The sequence below is a fragment of the Tachysurus fulvidraco genome, chromosome 1 (assembly GCF_022655615.1).
Source record: "Tachysurus fulvidraco isolate hzauxx_2018 chromosome 1, HZAU_PFXX_2.0, whole genome shotgun sequence".
NCBI classification, from domain to species: domain Eukaryota; kingdom Metazoa; phylum Chordata; class Actinopteri; order Siluriformes; family Bagridae; genus Tachysurus; species Tachysurus fulvidraco.
This window is the reverse complement of record NC_062518.1, coordinates 27345590-27368028: the sequence shown is the minus strand read 5'-3', so window position 1 is coordinate 27368028 and position 22439 is coordinate 27345590. Positions and strand designations below refer to the sequence as shown.

At 38.8% G+C, this 22439-nt stretch overlaps 1 protein-coding gene across 2 annotated transcripts in view; it reads left to right on the top strand.

Annotated features, from left to right (window-relative positions):
• The first annotated feature begins 207 nt into the window (after window positions 1–207).
• Window positions 208–22439, top strand: part of atp6v1h (ATPase H+ transporting V1 subunit H) — a 37680-nt gene continuing 15448 nt past the window's right edge. Inside the window, exons 1-9 of one of the 2 annotated variants that reach the window (XM_027169204.2) lie at window positions 208–364; window positions 1955–2093; window positions 10521–10620; window positions 10887–10976; window positions 12680–12793; window positions 15788–15892; window positions 18517–18570; window positions 19593–19690; window positions 20172–20364. In XM_027169204.2, the coding sequence (XP_027025005.1) occupies window positions 1990–2093; window positions 10521–10620; window positions 10887–10976; window positions 12680–12793; window positions 15788–15892; window positions 18517–18570; window positions 19593–19690; window positions 20172–20364 (858 nt within the window). In that variant the 5' untranslated portion in view covers window positions 208–364; window positions 1955–1989. The remainder of the gene's footprint in view (window positions 365–1954; window positions 2094–10520; window positions 10621–10886; window positions 10977–12679; window positions 12794–15787; window positions 15893–18516; window positions 18571–19592; window positions 19691–20171; window positions 20365–22439) is intronic. The other variant, XM_027169205.2, reaches the window with a different exon arrangement.

The window sequence follows — 22439 nt, the reverse complement described above, 5'->3', positions numbered from 1 at the left end:
AGAAACATTGTCTCATTTCACTGTGTACTGTAACAGCTATATATGGTTGAAATGACAATAAAAAGCTTCTTGTCTTGATTTAAGCAGGCTTTAGTATGCCACAAGCGACCCAGAGTAGAATGTAGAATAAGTGGTCTATATATATATATAAATAAAAAAAATATATCAGAATCAGAATCAGAATGAGAAAGAGCTTTATTGTTGGTGCCCTGTGATTGGCTAAAACCAGAGTCGTTCATGAATTATTCATAATTTCCACAGCTCTCCTTGCCAGGAAACGGTTAATGTTGCCTCTTGCATGTGAGGGTATCACGTGATATCGGTCTCGTGACGTGTTGTTGGGTTTTGACAACCGAGGAATCAGGTAACGGATTAAATCTTTAAAATTTACACAGTTTCTGCATTTTCTTTAGTAATAATACCGTGCAGTTAAAATGTAAACAGAGCGCATATTGACGGACGCTACCGCAAAGACAGCTAGCTGTGTTGCTAACTAGCCGGCTAATGTAACCTGGTCAGCTGACTGACATTGGCACAAAACAGCTAGACACTTTTTATAAAATGAATGTTTATGTTTCATGTCGTCGCGATTTCATCTTCTAGACAGCTAGCGAGCTAGGAGTGATTCAAACTGCGTGTTTGTGTGTCTGCTGATAGCTAATTGAGCTAGCATTCAACTGTCAATGACGTGTTAGCATTGTTAGTATTACATTTATAGAACAGTCCAGCTGTGGCCTGAGACAGTGAAGCTGTTATAGGACAGTCCAGCTGTGGCCTGAGACAGTGAAGCTGTTATAGGACAGTCCAGCTGTGGCCTGAGACAGTGCAGCTGTTGTTATAGGACAGTCCAGCTGTGGCCTGAGACAGTGAAGCTGTTATAGGACAGTCCAGCTGTGGCCTGAGACAGTGAAGCTGTTATAGGACAGTCCAGCTGTGGCCTGAGACAGTGCAGCTGTTGTTATAGGACAGTCCAGCTGTGGCCTGAGACAGTGAAGCTGTTATAGGACAGTCCAGCTGTGGCCTGAGACAGTGAAGCTGTTGTTATAGGACAGTCTAGCTGTGGCCTGAGATGGTGAAGCTGATGTTATAGGACAGTCCAGCTGTGGCCTGAGACAGTGAAGCTGATGTTATAGGACAGTCCAGCTGTGGCCTGAGACGGTGAAGCTGTTGTTATAGGACAGTCCAGCTGTGGCCTGAGACGGTGAAGCGGATATAGGACAGTCCAGCTGTGGCCTGAGACGGTGAAGCGGATATAGGACAGTCCAGCTGTGGCCTGAGACGGTGAAGCGGATATAGAACATTCCAGCTGTGGCCTGAGACGGTGAAGCTGATATAGGACATTCCAGCTGTGGCCTGAGACGGTGAAGCGGATATAGGACAGTCCAGCGGTGGCCTGAGACGGTGACGTGGATATAGGACAGTCCAGCTGTGGCCTGAGACGGTGAAGCGGATATAGAACATTCCAGCTGTGGCCTGAGACGGTGAAGCTGATATAGGACATTCCAGCTGTGGTCTGAGACAGTGAATCTGTTGTTATAGGACATTCCAGCTGTGGCCTGAGACAGAGAAGCTGTTATAGAACAGTCCAGTTGTGGCCTGAGACGGTGAAGCTGTTATAAGACAATCCAGCTGTGGCCCGAGACAGTGAAGCTGTTGTTATAGAACAGTCCGGCTGTGGCCCAATACAGTGAAGCTGTTGTTATAGAACAGTCCGGCTGTGGCCCAATACAGTGAAGCTGTTATAGAACAGTCCGGCTGTGGCCCAATACAGTGAAGCTGTTATAGAACAGTCCAGCTGTTGCCCAATACAGTGAAGCTGTTATAGAACAGTCCAGCTGTTGCCTGAGACAGTGAAGCTGTTGTTATAGAACTTTTCTAGCTAATGCCTTGTGTTGTCCCACTTTATCTGAAGAAGTGTCTCTGTGATTATTTCGTTTTTCTTATATTTCTATAGATTTCTCGAGGTGAACATCAAGCCAGTATTCAGACATGGACATCAGAGGAGCAGTGGACGCTGCTGTACCGACCAACATCATCGCTGCTAAAGCTGCTGAGGTCCGAGCTAACAAGGTCAACTGGCAGTCCTACTTACAGTAAGTCACTGTGAGGCACAAACACACACACAAAGATCTTCAAGGAAATTGTAAAGCTCGTGTCTTTTCATTCCCCTGCTTGTCTGTCGTTTTCTATTTATTTTTTGATGCCTTTTATGGAGCAAACCTTTGTCTCTTGTGTTGATGAATATATATGTCAAGAATATATATGTCAAGTATATATATTTGCATGTACAAATTTCTATTTTATTTGATTAGCTCTTGCAAATCTACCGAATATATTTCTTAATACTTCCTTTGGATTTTCCTAAAAAAAAAAAAAAAAAAAAAAAGGGGAAGTAAACTGATTTACAAACATGGTGTCAGTGTCTTGTGACTTTCTGTCCTTGTGTGTGTATGCAGCTCATTTATGTCCATTTTTAATCAGGATTGGAATAGGCTTTAAAATAGTTAATCAGATCATAATTTATATATTTGATATCATTTTAAAATGCGTGACTCTAGTATACCGGTGAAGACAAATTCAGCCCAGGCTTTATGTTGTGTTTTTTTTTCTCCCTCTAATTTTATTGGTATATACACACAGCATCTTCACAGTGTGTTATCGTATTCAAGGCTGTTTGTTAAATAGCTTCACAGTCAAAAGATGTGCTTTTTTTTTTTTTTGCTTTTGTATCATAAAGCAGATCAAGTGATGTAAATCTGTCTGTATTGCGTAAGTTTGGAAAATACTGCATTTCTTTTGCTGTTAAAGACACTAAAATCTCCGTTACTTAGACAACACTTCAGTATCGAGTATTGTACACTATAGCAAAGTTAAAGGCACATTAATTAAGCAATCTACAAATAGTAATACATTCATTTGTCGATTCATATTATGAACGCCATGTTTAAGACAAATAACACTAAATTTCCCACAATTGAATTTTGATTTTTTTTTTTGATTTAAATGCCACCAGCTGTCCTGAGGTACTTACAGTACTAGTAAGAAGAGTCAGAAAGACAATCTTTTTTTTATATTCTGAACTTGAACAAGATGTGTGATTTAGTCATTTTCACCGCTTAAATACTCATGACACCAAACCAGAGAGTACGTTAATTCTGAGCATGAAAATTGTTTGTGCTTAAAATTTAATAGCAGAAAGTCTCTGGCTTCTGTATGAGCCACAGGCTGTGTTGTTTTGTCTTGTGGATTTTTTTTCTCTTGTTCTGAGTTTGTTTTAATGCGAGGTAATTATATACCGGTTAAAAGCTTATTGACTCATTATAGCAGCACCACTTGCTCAAAATACTGATTTATGCTTTATAGAAATGCAATGCTGGGAAAGTGTTTCTATGTGCACTAATCTTATTTTATTAAGCTAATAAATGGTATTCGATTGCAGAAGGTTAGGATAATGTGATGGTTCATTACAGATCATTTGCATGATATAACTTGCTGATATCATGAAGATTCGGGCTCCACTGAATAAATGACATCCCAGCCGGTGTGACTTGGACGAACGGGTCGTAGGCAGACAAATATAAAATGAATGAATCACAGGCAGCGTGAAATAAATGAATAAGTCGTGGTCAGCATCTATTGAAAAGCTTGACATGAACAGTAATTAAAGATCGTGGTTCTGTTTTTTTCTTTTGTTATTTGATGTCGAGCTTCAATTGTGCTTGGAGGAGTTTTACTCCAAAAGCGACAAAGGACTAAGGACTGAGAAAATTAAGTACATTTCTAGGCGGCTATGAAAACGGAACAAACTGTGATTAAATACTGCCTTAAGGAGTTTTGGAAACTATGACAACATGTGCAGCAGCTTTGCAAGTATTAAATACATACCCAAGTACATAATTTGCTGTTGTAGATTGTTACAACTGCTGAAAGGAATGAATGATGTATTTAAATATCCCTGCTGTTTTCTTAGGTTTTTTTCAATTAGAGTCTAATTTTCACACTGTTACCTGGCCTCTAAAATATGTTTACACTGCCAGGCATTCAGTGTAGTCCAATCATGTTTGTATAAGCACTTCTCTGTTGTCTCCATCAGACACAACAGACTTCATTTTTGACAACGGGCATTGTTGACCATATAGTTATACAAGGGAAGTTATGTCATTTTTTTTCCTTTTGGTTTTGGATATTTCCGTATCGGTCCATATTTGGTGCATCAGAATCAGGTTTATTGGCCAGGTTTGTTGACACACAAAAGGAATTTGGTTCTAGGTGTTTGTGACACTCAAAAGTACAGACATAAATAACACGAGATAATAACAAGATACAAGATAATACAGACTATACAAGACAATGCAGATGTGATACAATAGACATTATGAGTATTAAATATGAATACAGAATATATGACTGATCAGTTATGTACATAAAGTGTGGGGAGTGCAAATAACAATATCGTGCAATATTATACTTTTTGTACAATATGCAGCAGAAGTAGTGTGTGCAACATACACGGATGATGTGATGACTGACAGTTCTGATAAAGCAGTACTTGTAGATATGAAGCAGGGAATATAATTATGGTGAGTTGTTAATCAGGGTGATTGCCTGGGGAAAGTGGCTTATATGAAAGTACACACGCAAAGCTTTAAGAATTTGTAATTTTTCTTATGCATGTCTGTTTTTACATAACCTACTAGTGACATGGATATGGTTTTAGATTTTTTTTTTTTTTCACACCGCAAATGTTTATATCTTGTAAATGGTGTTCTGCTTTTTGAGATACCCTGGGTACTTTAAAATTTGAAGGTGTTATCTTTAACCACTAAACTTCTGTGTAACGTTATCTTAACAGAGGTAAAAACATCTCATTCTGAAAGCCAACAGTGTCCTGACTCATTTTATATCAGAGCGATATGATTGATAATGTCTGATAATGTTGGATTTCCAGTCCACCAGGGTAATGGGATGCTTATGTACTGGCTAAAAGGATTAATAATCACCCTGCCTGGTGTAACTCAGATGAGGATGGATTCTTTTTTTCATGCTACCATCACCTCTTTCTTGTTCCACAGGGATACGTTTCTAAATGTAAAATTTGCATCCTGAATTTCTATATTTCTTTAAAGCGGCTTGTGACAATGGCCGGTGTTCCTAATAAAGTGATCAGTGAGTATAGAAGTGTAAGATTTCAATGTCCTACCCAAAAAACTTTCCCCATTTTGTATTATTAGAACCTAAAGTTATAATGGAGTTCTTTTGAAATTTAGATTTCAAATTGGACAGAAAAGCCAAAATGTGTTGGTTGCACAAGCGTACATCCCCCTGAGTCAGTACTTTATACTGTATAAGCATCTTCGGTAGCAATTACGGCTGCGATGTCTTCTGGGGAACGTCTGCGCGAATAAATCCTGATTCCCTTCATTCTTCTGGGGAGAGTTACTCTGTCATATTGGTGCAGACCGATGATAAACGACTGATGACCGATGATAAACATATTGGATGCAGACTGATGATAAACTGTGATTTTCATGCCTTGCCATAGATTCTAACACACATTTAGCATTTTTGGTTTTAAACCACTCCAGTGTAGCTATGGTTATATATTTAGGGTCATTGTCTTGAACCTCTGCCCTAGTCCAAATCTTTTTTTAGACTTAAACAAATTTTCTTGCATGTTCACCTGGCAATCTATAACGGTCGATAGCATGAAATACTGAATTCATGTCGGATTGAATCAAACCAGAATCACGTTCACAATCAAATGCAAGCAGTAGGTCACAGAATGAGTAAATAATGCCTCCTGATGCCAGAGTAAAATCCTGAAATGATGCATGTTATTCCTATAGCTCTATAGCTCTGCTTGACAAGCTTTTTAGATAGAAAGTGTGCTAAAGATTAGACGGCGATTAGAGAAATCGGAGCAGTCGTGAATGCGGTTTCTTGATCTGAGGTGTTTAGATTTAGTATTAATGTGTCCATATGGCACAAGCTCTGATTTATTTCTGTAATCTATTGTAAGGCCTCCCAAATCTCTTATAATCATTCCAAAATAAGCTTGGATGATATTGAATCGAGTCAACCTGTTACTGGTCTTGAAGATTTCATCAAGTTATAAAGCTTGTTTTACCCAGTAGAGTAAAACTTGTCAATGTTTTTGGATTATTGTGCCTTCTGGATGTTTATTTGAGTACAGAGTAGACTCTGCTGGCTTACTGACAGCCAGCTGCTCTGTATCAATTTTTTGCAGAAGAAAATGATAACAATAATGTTTGGTTTGATCTGATTTGAGTCGTCTGATTTATTAAAAAAAAAAAGGCTCTGGGTGAAAGAGCCTGGGTGCTGTTTTGAAACACCAATCATCATTATCATCTCCTCTCACCCTGAGAGATTTGTTTAAGGACATGCAATTGTTCAGAATACCTCGTAATGTTTTAATTGTTGTTTATCTCACACGAGGTGGGACGAAACTGTTCGAGGTAGAGAGTGTATTAGAACAGTAATTTTCACATTGGAAGGTATTGAAGCTGCAAGGCCTTTTTTTTTTTTTTTTTTCTTTTCTTTTTTTTCTCTCTCTCTTTCTGTATTCTGAAGATATGTGGGTTTGAGATGAAAGGATGAATAGGAGAAGATAGAGCAGGATTTCACATTAATTTCCTGATATTTACTCCTAGATGAAAGCAGAATTCTAAAAGGAACTAATATATAATATATATATAGTTTTCATTGTGAGTAAATGATAAGTCAGGCCATCCTTAAAAATATTTTGGTTTGCAGTAACAAAAAAAAAAAAAAAAAAAGTAGGGGGTCGGTAGGTAGGTCTATTTTTTTTAGTGATGATGTCACTGACTGGGTCTTTAACCCGTGCCTTCGGACGCATCATCGCAATCCTTCTGATGCTGGACACAGTTTTCCCAGAACTTCGTGCCAAGTTAAAGCGGTGTCGAGCTGTTTTAATGAATTTTTCTAGTGTTAAGAAAATATTTTTAAGGATGGCCTCATCAAACTATTTTTGAGATATTTTTCCAGGATCACAGGTTTTTTGTGTTATTGTTTGTATTGTAGGGCTTCTTCCTCCAGTATCCTCTTCGAGATGCTTCTCAATCGGGTCATGGTCTTGTGATTGACTTGGCCAGTCTTAAACCTTACATTTTCCTCCTTGTAAAGTTCTTCTAGCGAGGTTTTTGCCAATTAGATCGGATGCATTTCACTGTAAATTAGAAGACCGTGTTTCTGTAGACATCTGAATTCATTCTGCTGCTACCTTCATGAGTTACATCATCACTAATGATTAGTGAGTCTTTTTCAGAAGCAGTGATGCAAGCTCAAACACTGATATGTTTCACACATGATATGTTTTGGATTCTGAGCAGAGCCTTTTTTTTTTTTTTTTGGCCGTCTGATTCTTACTGATGTTGAGGGTTTACATCCAGTGCTGTGGTCTCTATATTTTTACTCTTGATGTTTTCTTAGTACAATGGATTGTGATCCCTTCATCCCTGCCCTGTGCAGGTTGTTGAGGTCATTGACTGTTGTTTTGGATTTTTCTCTCAATGTTTCTCTCAGCTGCTCTTTACTGTTGCCTATGTGTTCCATGTCTGGGCATTTGTACACCAGTGGTTTCTTTCTTTGTGACAACATTCCAAATTGTTGTATCGTCTATGCCCAATGCTTGTGCAGTGGCTCTGAGCTATTTTCCCTGTTTTCTCAGCTGATCTGTCATGTCATATTCATCTTTTGGATCTCAAACCCAATTGTCTTCAGTGTATAGAAACAAAATTGTGGCCTTGCCTTTCCTGTACGTTTGGTGTGAACGTTATTATCGTGATATATGTAGCAGGGGGGGCACGGTTGCTTAGTGGGTAGCACGTTCGCCTCACACCTCCAGGGTCGGGGTTCGATTCCCGCCTCCGCCTTGTGTGTGCGGAGTTTGCATGTTCTCCCCGTGCATCGGGGGTTTCCTCCGGGTACTCCGGTTTCCTCCCCCGGTCCAAAGACATGCATGGTTGGTTGATTGGCATCTCAGGAAAATTGGCCGTAGTGTGTGATTGTGTGTGTGAATGAGAGTGTGTGTGTGCCCTGCGATGGGTTGGCACTCCGTCCAGGGTGTATCCTGCCTTGATGCCCGATGACGCCTGAGATAGGCACAGGCTCCCCGTGACCCGAGGTAGTTCGGATAAGCGGTAGAAAATGAGTGAGTGAGAGAATAATGTACCAGCATTTAAATTAAAATGCTTTTAAAAATCATTTTGCATTTCAAGAAAAAAAAGAACCTTAAAGAAATGCATGATACATAAAATCTACTCACCGGGTTTAAAACAGCAGGTTTTTGTGATGATTATAATTAAACAAAGTAGTTATTAAAGTAGTTATTACAGGTTCAGCTTTAACTGAAGTGACTCTGATTAACTCAAATTTCCAGACCTTTCAGAATGGGAGGGCATCTCCTGTTTTTGTGCCCTGCCCCCAGGTTTATTATTGGATTCAATCCGGTCATTCCTAACCATTAATTTTTTTGATGAAGCCATTTTTTGTTGTTTTGGATGTGTGCACTGAATCACTCTCATGCTGGAGGGTGTACATCTTCATCTGCAGCTTTCTTGCAGATACCAGAAGGTTCAGTGCCAAAATTGTCTGGTGATTGTAGCTATTCATGATTCTCTCTACCTTCACTAAAGCCCCAGCTCCAAAGCATCATTCTGCCATTACCATGCTGTGCTATTGGTATGATGTACTTTTGCTGATGTGCTCTGTTGCGTCTTTTTTCTCCACTTGTCATTGACCGTCTTTTCTACGTTCCATCCTATATGGTTTTGAAAAATGTTCCACAGCCTGAGCGAAAAATGCCTCTCCTGATGTGAGAGAAATCCTACAAGAACAGCTGAGATATATTTGGACTTAATCAGAGTCACTTTATTAAGATAATCACTTAATCAGAATAAATGCCCGTAATAACTAAAAATTGTGCTTGTCCTTAGTTCACTCTGAACACGAACTGGCATCAAATTATTAAAGGGTGTGCATGCGTTTGCAGCTAGATTATTTATTTATTTATTTATTTATTTATTTATTTACAGTGGCATTGTCCATTGTAAGCTGATGATGAGACAAGCAAGTTAAATGTGCTTTGTTATTCTAAAAATATTTCAGATTTGCAGATGCTGAAATAATTCATCGAGCTCTCAATTCGTGAATCATTTCCATTTGTTTTCTGTTCTGAGCTGTACTTGGGCTCGTTTTCTCTTTTATTATTATTATTATTATTATTATTATTATTATTATTTTTTGTAATCTCTTTCCTTTCTGCTCCCAGAGGGTTTTCTATTTAATAAATGGTGTGCATTGCATGGTTAATTCAGTCTCCACCAACGCTGTGCAGCAGGTCAATGCCCAGCTCTCTTATCAGCCTGAAAAAATACCTCTTGAAGGACAACTTTGTATTGATTTAGACTGATCCTTCTCTTTAAGAGGACAAGGTGAATCCAAACCCTGCCAGCAAAAACCATGTCCCCATTGCATGAGTCACATGGCTCGCTCACTGCAGTGCTTTAGCATTCAGGCTTGTTTGTTCTGTCAGTATACATCAGATTATTTCATCTGTTTGTCAGAATTATGGTAAAATGATTTTTTTTTTTTACTTTGCCCTCACATTGGTGTCTCAAGTGCTTATGACTTTTGTAGTAATGAACTCTAAAATGTGTGTTTGTCTTTGCAATGAGGGGTTCATGACAGCTTTATGAACTAGGACCCTACTGTAATATTTCTCTCTGTAGTTATTGACACACTGCCTGGTCCTGCACTTGTAATCATCACGATCTAATGTGCACTTTCACCGTATTTATTGTTAACTGTTCAAATTAACAAACAAGGCAGAAGTTTTCAATGCATTTTAGGTCAGGACCCTGAAGCTTGATTCTATGGCCAAGTGAACCATTTTCTGTTGATATGGATGTATGTTTTGGTTTATTGACTTTCTGAAAGATTCATCCGCAAACCAGTGGTAGCTTCATCTCTACAGAGCAGACAAATTTTCATTTCAATTCTCCAGGTAGGTCATACAGAGTCTGCTGTATCTTATACCATGTATCTGAGTAAGCTTCCCAGAGCCATTTGTGGGAAAACAACCCCAGAGATTTTCTACCATATTGACCAATACAAGTTAGATTCTTTTCAGTATGTTGCTGCTGCTGTTGTCCTTTGGCTGCTCCTTGCTCTTGGCCGCCACAGTGGATCATCTGATCAGCATATTTGATGTTGACACAGGTTTTACGCCGCATATCATTCCCATTGTATCTCTCCCATTTTATCTGGGCTTGGTACCGGCACAGGGAGTTAAGCTCTCAGCAGCTCTGTTGGTTCACTGCCTGGGTATCGAACCTAGGCAGAGCTGGCTGAACATTTTACTCTATCATATTAGAGTCACAGAAAATAAAAGAAGTTCCACATTAATGACTACCAGTGTTATATCATGCATATTTCCCTTAGTAACTACAGAGCGTTTACATGAATATGGTTTTGTTTAGGGGCCAGATGATCACAGGAGAAGACTGTGAGTTCATCAAGAAATTTGAAGTCGCTCATTCCGAGCAGAAACAGGCCATTCTGACAAATGAAGGACATCAGGTAGGATATGATTATATATTCACTGCTTTTATGTTTCTCATGATGTAATGATTCAATGCAATATTTTAGTCAGTAACGACCTATTATTATGTAAAAGTATTGAAGGTTAAAACATTTGAACACATCCTTGATATTTTTTACTGGAATTTTGCAGATAAAACGTTAATGCTCGTAATGATCGTCTAATTGTTTACTCGGAAGTTATTCCTGTCTTCTGAAAATTTATTTTTTATGTTTGTGTTCTGTTAATTAATGTTTGAATGCAGTGTGCAAAGACCTTTCTCAACCTAATGGCTCACATATCAAAGGAACAGACGGTTCAGTACATCTTAACCCTGATCGATGACACTTTGCAGGTATAATAAACACACACACACACACACATACACACACTATGTGCATATTATAATAAATGCTGACTATTTGCTTTAGTACATTGTACTTTTATTCTGCCATTGTCATTCTTGCAGAGGTCACAGTGTTGTTTCTACCTGCTAAGATGCAGTCACTGAGCCATGTTAATAAGAACTTCTGTACACATGATTCATGCAGTTATTCGATCAGCCCGTGATGTGGCAGAGGTGGCAGTGCATAAAATCATATACAGATCAAGAAGTCTGAAATATTCACATCAAACATCAGAACATATTTTTTATTTGTAGGCACAAAGCCCCTTATTTAAGAGAGCAATCGGAGGAGAATGTCCAGACTGCTTGGAGCTCACAGGAAGTAGACAGTAACTCATTCTCTGTCGTTTCGAGCATTGAGATTGATTTACATTTACAATACATTTATGTCATTTCGTCTTATTCAGAGCGACTTACAGATCTTATACAGTACGTAAAGTTGTAATAAAAAGTGAGGCGTCATGGAGGCAGAAAACCTAAAAACAACATGGATATATATTTCTTTGGCGTACTATTAAAGGAAAGGAAATGAGAAGCTGTAAAAATGTAAACATTCAGTCACTTCAGCTAATATTCTAGTATCAGACTGAAGCATATGTTTGTTTATCCGTGTTCCCTCCACATTTTATGTTCTCATACAAAGTCCATCACTAATTTGCACAAAAGTAAGTATTGAATAAAAAGCATGCTTATAATTGGAGTTTCCATATGGAATTATGTTATCACTCTTAATTATGGGGAAAATATAACCAAAGCTACATTTAAAGATGATTAAATAAAAAACGTTCTGATTAATCAGGAGTTAAAGGGAGTCTTGAAGGCCTACAAAAGAACCATGTGACAGTCAAGGTTTTGCGGTTACTTCGGTGTACAAACATAGTTTGACCTGAGCATCAGATCAGACCGTGATCTGGAAAGATGGGCAGCATGTCCTAGTCTTGTGAGTTAAGATACAACATGAGCTGGATTATAACAGCACCAGACTACAGAAGGTTCCACTTCTGTCAGCCAAGTACAGGCTTATGTAAATACACTAAGCACAGGCAGGGAACCTGACAGGATCGTCTACCGTCGTAACCCATCGGCCTCAAAATTTGACACGTTTCGCATTGTGGGAAGATTTTCTGCTCACCATGCTAGTAAAGAGTGTGTAAATTACTCTCGCATGTTAACATTATCATAAGCTCTTGACATGTATGTGCATGATTTATGCGTTGTGCAGCCAACACGGGTGTATGATCGTTGTGCCCTATGAGTCATGGAAAGTTTGTGCTAAACTGCATTTTTACATATACATAAAAACATATGATTTTAGTAGAAAAGTCTTTTAAGAAACTGTTCCCTGTTTTTGTAATTCTATGTTCTTTATGGATATCTTTTGATAACGAGGCATTCATGCACCCAACGCATGTCTGTCACTGGACGATTTTATCCAACAGGCTTTGAAATTCGAAGAATTTGTCCCGCTTTACAACAGCATTGAAACGATTTCGCTTCCTCTATTGTTAAACCTTTGCTGAGTTCTTTAACAATGTGTCACCATGGCTGCTAATCGCTGGTTTAATCGAGTTTGTCATTAGGCTCTTACATATTTAAACCCATTTATTCACAGAAAGTCACTAAGAAACTTGTACATTTCCTCCCAAACCCAGGAAAATCATCAACGTGTCAACATTTTCTTCGATTATGCCAAGAAGACGAAAAACACGGCATGGTCATATTTCCTACCTATGCTGAACCGCCAGGACCTTTTCACTGTTCACATGGTAAGTTGTTATTAAAGCAAACACCAAATTCATTTACCTTAAGTGCAGCCAGACATTCTGCTGTGAGTACATTGTCTGCTTTAATTACTTACAGAGATTGTCCTCGATATTGAGTCTGTGCTAAAGACATCATCTGCAATTACCATCACCAAAAACCATGAAACATAAAACGTGCCATCCGGCGAGATTAGACAAACCTTCATTTATTTTTTTTCACTGCACATGACTGTTGCCATCACTCATGATCATGCCCGCTAGATAGTTTTGAGAATTCATGAGAGTGCGTGTGCTGTCGCTGGCCTAAAGATCTTGGATGTTATGCGCACAAATAAGAAAATAGATTTCAGAAGCACGCAGGCGTGAACACTGACATTGTTCAGGCCACGGGTGACTAACGATACTAATGCTACGTGATGATGGAAATATTAGGAAACAAAGCAACACAGAGAAGCATTCTGTGAAAATACTTTATGAAAGTAACGGCACTTCATAACGAAAATGAAGTAATGCTACACCTTTACACAGAATGCTATGGACTGAAATCTTTTTTGAAAGAAATTTTGAAATACGACGAAATATTGTGCTTACCGCTTTGCAGCTCGGGGGCTTTTTCCCGGGTCTGAGGGAGAAGCACTCTAACTGACATTGATTTTTTCTTTAAAGGTCAAGAGAAAATAAGATCGGAACCCAGAGAAATGGCCTGGGTTTGTTTCTTCAGCCTAGAATATTTGCAAGCCTTTTTGTTTATTTAAGTAGTGGTGTAATGATACACTCCGGCCACAATTCTTTTCGATTTGATATAATTCTCTGAATATTTTGAACAAAATATATATCAAGAAAAATTCTGACTAAAAGAAAACGCTTTTTTTTTTTTTTTTAAATTTCTGAATCGTAAACGTGTCTAATGAAACTAAATCAATCAATTTAAACGTCTACAAACGTAGGTTTAAGATTTGAAACCAAATGTGCAACAGGTTCACGATATATTAAAAATAAAACAATGTAATTTATACATTCATCCACGTTTCTTTAACATGGGGACTTGATTAGCAGAAACAAAATGAGCTCCTGAGCGGAAATAGAGCTCCAAAGTCGGCTAAAAGGAAAGCCTGGTCATGCTAAATGGTTTTCCTTGCTGTTTTGTTACATGCACGCTTCATGCAATTTCACCATCCCGATATTTCATTGACGTTTATTTATGACAAAAGGATTGTGGAACAGCCAGTGCAACAAAAAAGTTAGATGCAAATTGGAAGCGGCAGCTGTGTGTCTCTGACCAGTCATGACAAGTGCCTTGGGCAGTGTGGATATCAAGCAGTGAATTGAAAGCCCAGGGAGCGAAGGGTGACTGAAAATAAATAAATAAATCAAATAAAACCACCGAGGCTTCAGTTTCGACTCTTGGCTGGACATGCACACAGCCCAAAGCACTTGCTGCATTAAACGTGTCTCAGTCTACAAAAAAGTTTATGGAAGAACCCTCATAAAAGTGTGGATTTGAATTCTATATTAGTATTAATCGTGCTTCTTAGCAACCGTCGTATGTATTTAATTTTAACCTGTTAGTGCTGTTCAGCCATTGTATGCTTATAACTCGTCAAAAGTGCCAGCAGCAGTTCAGTCAGGACCACTTGAGTCAAAATAAAGACAATTCTTTGAAATATTTAAATTTTTTATTTGCAAGCTTATGAAATTTACATTTGGCGGTATGGCTCTGTTCTGAATTCCCCTTCCTTTTCATGAGCTCCATGAAAACTAGTCAGGGAACAGCAGCAGCTTCGTGGGGGGACAATCTCCCATTAACTGGGAAAGCAGCCAGACAAAATCCCCCCCCATTTAGAACAGAGCCTGCATCAGTGACAACAGAATGACACTGATTAAGTTAAACACAGTTCCAAGGAGGAGCTAGGGGAGGAGGTGGGTTGCAGCAATGCAAAGGAAACAGCCAAGCAGACAGACTGAAAAAGCATTTAAATAGGGCGCCCTGTTTGAAATGGACCAATAGCGCGCTTAGGAATCAGATCAGCTGATGGGCGGGGTTAGAAAATTGACATCAGCTGATAGCCGAGCTTGACTATGTGGCCTGCCTGAACTGACGCTGAACGCTATATTTTGGGGACATCTTCTGCCAGAGAGTGTTTTTTTGACTTCTATATGCAACTGTGAAGATGAAATAATTACAGAAAATGTTACGGCTATAAAACCTTTTCGTGCAACATTTGTGGATGCACCGTTGTTACGTATGACCTTGGCTCCTAAATCACAAGCTCAACGTTTTTCCATGTTCCACGAGTCAAAATCTCACTACTCACCATGCAACAAGTGTAACTCCATTTTTTTTTTATATCTGTCACTAACAGTCACAGTTCCTCATGCCACCACAAGTCACCAGCTCTCATTAAAAATGAAGTCTTCAGGCAATTTGTCGCTGTGAGTCGCTGTACGTGTAACCGTATTTTTAACCCCAGTTAAGTCCCAAGCTGTAGCTCAGCGGTACGTTGTCTTCCATTGATGATGTGTCCGAATGGACAATTATGGACGGTCATCAAAGTACTCTGTCTTTACCACTTTCACACTCTACAACACGTAAACAAAACAAGATCAATTATATCATATTTAACTGCTGTAAGTCACAGCATCGGAGTCACTCTGAACACACATGATGGAGATTGCAGCCTGCCATTTGCTATATTCCTGAGCCACATGAGCACTCTATAATTGACATGGAATAGAAAGACGAGAGCTCTTATTCCCGCTGAGGGAACAGGGTTTATTATGCTCTCTTGGGTTATAGATGGCTGTAACGTTTGAACTCTGTTGCTGGATGATTGAGCAAAACCTTAAATCAAGTGATACTAGGAACTTTACATGGCATGAATGTACGCAAGCATACAATATTTGGCCAGCAGTTTATTTTCTTTCAGTCTCGACTTCACAGCTTTTTCTTTTGTATTATCTCAGATAGACAATGTAAATGTTTTCATTTTCTCGCAGGCTGCCAGGATCATCGCCAAGCTGGCGGCCTGGGGCCGGGATCTGATGGAAGGGAGTGATCTGAACTACTACTTCAACTGGATCAAGACTCAGCTTAGCTCCCAGGTAGAAATGCATACATGCTTTATTACTGCTATATGAACAGGAGAAATATTTGAATAGTTCATAAAGTTAATCAGCTGTTTTTGTTTGTGTGTGTGTGTGTGTGTGTGTGTGTGTGTGTGTGTGTGAGAGAGAGAGAGAGAGATCATTTTCTCAAATTTTACATTGCTTGATGTTATTAACCTGCCACATAACGATCATATCGGTGCATTCAAAAGTAATTTGACTACACACAGTCCGCGTCATCGCGTTTAATCGATGAAATTCGACGATCGTGTTCGGTGTGACGTCTGATGCTGTCCAGTCTGTCAGGTCTTTCTCTGTTTTTCATTCTAAGCCGATTTAATTTGAACCTACAGTAAGTGGCTTGCAGGGAGATCAAAGTACTATTGAGATTTCAAGGCCTGAGTAAAATGACTGCATCATAAAATGTATTCAGGTAATAAAATGTGTGTTTTGATGTACTTCTAAGATGATTATTTTGTACTGAGTTCAGTGCCATACTTCTATCGTGTGGCCCGACTCCTTCTACAACCCCCTCCAATCAGTCAAAGTCGACGTCTGATGATAACGATGGTTAAAATGAACTGTATTTTGCTAATAGATTTGCAAGGTTTATTAATGGTGCTTGCAAAGCAACATTCTTACCATTGTGCATATTCTTCTGGGCAAAACTTTGGTGCGTAACTTGTCCCGCCTTTTTTCCCATAGACTCCCATTATAAACTTTGGAGGTTTATAACTCGGCAAGCTTTCGAACTATCTACACCAACCTCGGCCAGCTCCATTAGGGTGATACTCTGAACAAAGTTTTATATTAGTGTACCGACTGGCCTATCGGTTGTGCCGCAGGCCCCGCCCCCAAAATATGCAAAATCAAAAAACTTTGCACAACATGGACATGTGACATATCAAAACACTCAACACAATGAGGGGAACTTCTTCACGTGTATTCTGGTCACGTCACGTGGCGTCACGTGAAAATCAAAATTTAGCACAACATGGACATGTGACATATCAAAACTCTCAGCACGATGAGGGAAACTTGCCACGTGCAAGCACCATTCACATTTTCTTAAGGAAATGTACGTTCTAGTTTGGTAATGCTCTTCTGTTTTCACTTTGAGAAGCTAGGGTTAAGCTTAGGTTAGGTTAGATTTTTTTTAATGGTTACTGCAGTGCATTTTTTTGTATAATGTATTTTGTTTGTGTGTATACCCTTTAATATATTATACCTAATCATATATGATGGACAGATTTGAGGTTAAAACACAAAATCTATTGTTGATTATGAAGTATAGATCGAGCCATAATGTTGCCCGCCCCATCTCTTTGCAGAGCACTAATGCATTTTATTTGAAAACATTGTAAAACATATTGCTTACGATTCGTAGCTCTTAAATGAAAGTACCTTCTGTGGCTTTTCTGCCTCTTATCTTTTATTGTATTCCTCCAATATGCAGGGCATGTGACAGCAGGAAGCACTTACATTTTCAGTTATGCTAATAAAACACCTCACTGCAATCAAGCAAATTGAACATGCTAGATAGAAAAGCAAAATATGAATTTCTTTTTTTTTTGGGGGGGGGGGGGGGGGACAACTAACCTTTTCAAAACATCTTTCCAATTTGTCTGCTATTCTTTAAACTCTGAGACCACCGGAAGTGATTATATTCTTGTTTGATTCACTCTCCATAAATCAAATTAGTGCTGGACAAATCATAATCCTTGACAAATTATAAAGCTAGCAGAGCAGAAGTGTCATCAGCGAAGGTAAAAGCAGTGATTAACGCATTTCTAAAGCGAATTACATGCACTAATCCGCACACCACTGTAGCCGTAATCTTTATCTCCGTCTCCTGATGATGTCACACGTAGCATATTTGCATGATTGACAACAATAGGCAGAAAATCTTTGTCTGTCACAAAGATGCTCTCAGAGTGTATTTTTGCTCAGTGAGGAGTTTAATTGCTTGAATCACTGCGTTTAGTCACTGGTATATGAATCGGTTGAAGTTTGCTGCCGTTAAACCAACATAGCAAAGGAAACGTTTAGTATTGTCAAATGTCAGCCATGGAATAGAGATACTAACTTGTCCACTTGCCAAAGTGAATGAAAATCTGCCTAGATACTTTTACATACGTTATTTATATGCTGCCTACGCATGTAGGATAACTAGCTACTGTACGTAACCACACATGATGATTCTGTTCATGCTGAACGCACATCGATTGATATATAAGATTTAACATCCATGTTGCAGGTTTTTCTTAAATTATTTAGCTGACAGTTTATAACGTATTCATTTATTTACGATGTAATTGAAGTTGTTCTATAGGACACCGTGTATGTCATACAATAGTGAGCACGATAGATGAGCTACACTTATGTATGCTGTTTGTGTCGACGCTGGTGATTTGTATGCTGCAGAAAGATCCTTCATTCAGAGTCATTCCTCGGTTGTTTTTTCTTTTTTTCCCATTTTGGATTCCTGTATAATTCTACAGGTTTCCACAATGGCCAGCCATACAGCCTAAATTTTCTAAAGGCATCACCATCTATGTCGGTATCTCAGCACACATGCTTTTCTTTCTTTCTTTCTTTTTTTTTTTTGCATCTTTTGTTAGAAACTACATGGTACAGGTGCAGAAACAGGAACCGGAACCATCTCTCCCAGTGAAGTGAGTATGTCACATAGGGGTGTTGGCCAGCTTACAGAAGAGCGTCTGTGCTCAGCGTGGCATTAACTGAGCTCTGCTGCATCTCTATTTCATTCACCTGTACTCGATCTTTTTCTCTTACTACTCCAGCTATGCTCCTTGGCTTCACTTGCTCTAGTTTTTATTTAGCTGAGCCCGCACAGCGCTTTCGGGGCTCTATATATATTTTACTTTTATTTACGGTCAAATAATTATTTATTTATTTATTATTCTGACTTTTTTTTTTTCCTATCTGAGACTTTCTCTGTAAGTTAAAGGAACAAGAGAAGATTGAGATTACAATCTTCCTCCGGTTAAATAAGGATTAATAATTGTAATATGTGCAGGCTTTTTCTTTTTATTTCATTCCTTAATCTGCTGGTATGATGCAAGCTGGTTAATCCCTAATTCAATTTCCTATCAGCATTCACAAAATTTCAGCCAACTAATTTGCTGTTTTTCACAACCTCTCCCTTTCTCCTTGAGCACTTGGCTTTTATGCATAATTTCTACATGCTGGTCTGCAACATTCTCTCTCTCTCTCTCTCTCTCTCTCTCTCTCTCTCTCTCTCTCTCTCTCTCTCTCTCTCTCTCTCTCTCTCTCTCTCTCTGCATCTCCCTTTCTCTGGCAGTGATTAATTAAATCTTCTTTCTTCTCTAAGCCACTTTGCTAACCTCTTTCCATCCAGGTTGTCTTGTTTCTACTGCATTGTGGGACAGTCTGTCTCTTTAAATTTGCATGTTCAGGATTCTCCTAAGGTCTTGCACGTGCATAAACGAATGCAAAAGGATCGTGTCACTTTAGGTGGCCTTGTTTCATTGTGTTTCCTTTGCTATGTCCTACACAATATGGCCTTATCCTATACGCCCTTTCTCCTGCTTCTGTGGATGGTTAGTGTCGCTCATCTTCTGACAGATTTGTCCTGTCTGTCTATGTTCGTGTGCATGTCAATCTGTGTGTGTCTGTGTATGTTTGTTTGTGTGTGTGTGTTTTCCCTGCCCAGAGCTCTCAGTATGTTCAGTGTGTCGCCGGCTGCCTGCAGCTGATGCTGAGGGTGAACGAGTATAGGTTTGCCTGGGTCGAAGCTGACGGAGTGAACTGGTAAGACTCAATACTTCATTCATTATTTCACTGTTTAATAGCAGAATAGAATAGAAGGTTTATTAAATGGCCTATTTACCTGACTTTAGACTGATTCACAGGGATATTAAAAACGCATTTTGTTTTGAGTGAATGAGCCGTCACATAAATAATGAAAGTTATTTAAATTGTTAAAATATTTGTTTCTGTTTCCCATCATTTTGGCAGATTGCACACTACACACTTACTCTCACTCTCTCTCACTCACACACACACACACACACACACACACACACACACACACACACACACACACACACACACACACACACATCCACACTCCTCCATCTGCATCTTCTCAGACTACTATCCACACAACATTGTCCAACGATTCTGAGCATGTGGCAGCAATGCGCCGGTCCCATGTGTTGATGTCTGTAAATAGACTAACAAAATATGAATGTACATCATGAGTAAGCTGAGTGTGCTGTGCTTCTTCTAGCATCACGGCAGTGCTGAGTAACAAGTGCGGCTTCCAGCTGCAATACCAGATGATCTTCTGCGTATGGCTTCTGGCCTTCAGCAATCAGCTGTGTGAGCAGTTGCGCCGCTACAACGTGGTGCCTGCCCTGTCTGACATTCTGCAGGAGTCTGTCAAAGAAAAGGTCACCCGCATCATCCTGGCTGCTTTCAGAGTACGTGCACCTTGACCATCTGGTAACCCATCAACTGAGATGTAAAGCCTTTTATAGGCTATGTGGGGGCCCTGGCAGAGGGCCTCAGTGCACATAAACACAGTAACCATAACAACAATATTACGAGTCCTAGCTACTATCAGTTAAATAATATCAAATGCTGTCTAGATTAGAATTATTCAAAGTTTATTAGTGGTAATAAAGACTGCTTGAGCTTTGAAGTTAGAAAATCATGAGTAATGGTGCTGCTCGTTTGACCTTTCTATATAGTCATGGGATTGTCACATCACAGAGCTTTTCTGAAATCTTTTAATCATTAAAACAAACAAACAAACAAACAAATAAATAAATAATGAATCAACAGAAGGCAGAACTTTTTACAACCGACCGCAATCTGTTCACCTTGTGGCTTTTTCCCTTAAAGGCTCCGATTTTTGAAAGCCAATGTCGACATTTGAAATCACCAAAACAAACACGCCCCTAACCCAAATGGGTCCCCCCCCTGTATTGATAGCTCCGCCCACACATACATACGTAACCCAGGCAACTAATGGAAAGAAATGTGTCTTTATCATAGCTGAAGGGAAGAACAATACGATTGCAGATAAACAAACAAGCAAAAATGACACACAAGCATAATCATGTAAAGGACAAAGGCATATATTAGTTCTGTGTAACAAAGCAAAACCAACGTTACTCACATATCGAGAAGGAAAAAAGCGCCTCGGCGTCTTAAGTAATTTGAAGTAAATTTGAATTTCCCGAGTCAGTAACTCCTGAGCTAAACACTGTTACTACACAAAACACGGTTGTAGCTGCCTGAGGATAGATATACTGCCATCAACATGCGCACAACACTTTCTCTTCTCTCCCATAAATTAATTATTTAAATATTCTCTCATCTCCACATAATAGCGGGAAGATGGTGTTTAAAAGACATTTGGTCAAGGATGTTTTTGTGGGGTTTTTTTTTACCCCCTTCTCCAACCCTTATTTATTTCCCTTCCATCTCTGTAGACTGGCACTCGAACCACATCATGCATTTCATCTAAAAAACATTGATCATTTCTAGAGGCTTCATTATGTAATTACAGAATACACTATTATTTTCTTTATTTAAGATCCAGAATGCTAATAGTGTGCTTTTGAATCGTTTCTCCTGTTTCTCTGCCTCTGTGCTTGCAGCTCCACACCACCGCCATTATACAGTACTTGCATTTCTTGTAGGCTTCGCGCAATCTGATTTTGTTCCCACTTCTTATTATTATCAAACGCCATCTTAGGAGAGGTGCACCTGCAATTAATCAGTGCAGCTAGTGGAAGGAAAAATACCGGTTATTTTGACTCTGTGATTCATACGTTTGCCTGATGAGCGTGACACAGTATTTGATTTAGCCCAGAGACCTGGAAGCCATCACAGGCATTAGCGTTTGGTAATGAATTCATTGTTCATGTCTCTCTCAGTATTGAATTAGAGTTCTGCATTTCATTCATTTCACCTGCTTGAGATCTAATTAAAATCATCAACTGAGAGACTATCTCGGTGCTCGCTCATAATTACATGACATTCATTTTGAAGGTTATGTTGAAATGATACTTTTGTCTGTCTTCTGTTTTTTTCCCCCCTTTCTAGAGAAATGTTTCTGTAGTCATCAGTAAATGGTTCCGTTATGATGTAAGACACAATACTGTAAAAAAGCCACCTTATTTTTATTTATTAAAAAAAAAAAACAACAAATTTGTATCATAGGTTAAATAGATTATTTTATGAGACTGGAATTACTGAATCAATAAAAAAATATGTAGAATTTTTACTTTACTTTTCATGGAAAAAATTAAATGTTACAGAAACATTTTGTGTCTCAGTAAAATAAAGGATGTTAAATTAATTTTTCAGACACAGATTGACTTTTAGTTTATTACTGTCTATTGCTCTTTACAGAAAAAGGGTTTTACATATTTGTATAGTCTTCCCAACACTTATTATTATTATTATTATTATATAGTCTTCCCAACACTTATTATTATTATTACATTTTTTATTTTTTCCCTTCAGATCCCCAGATTCCTTTGTT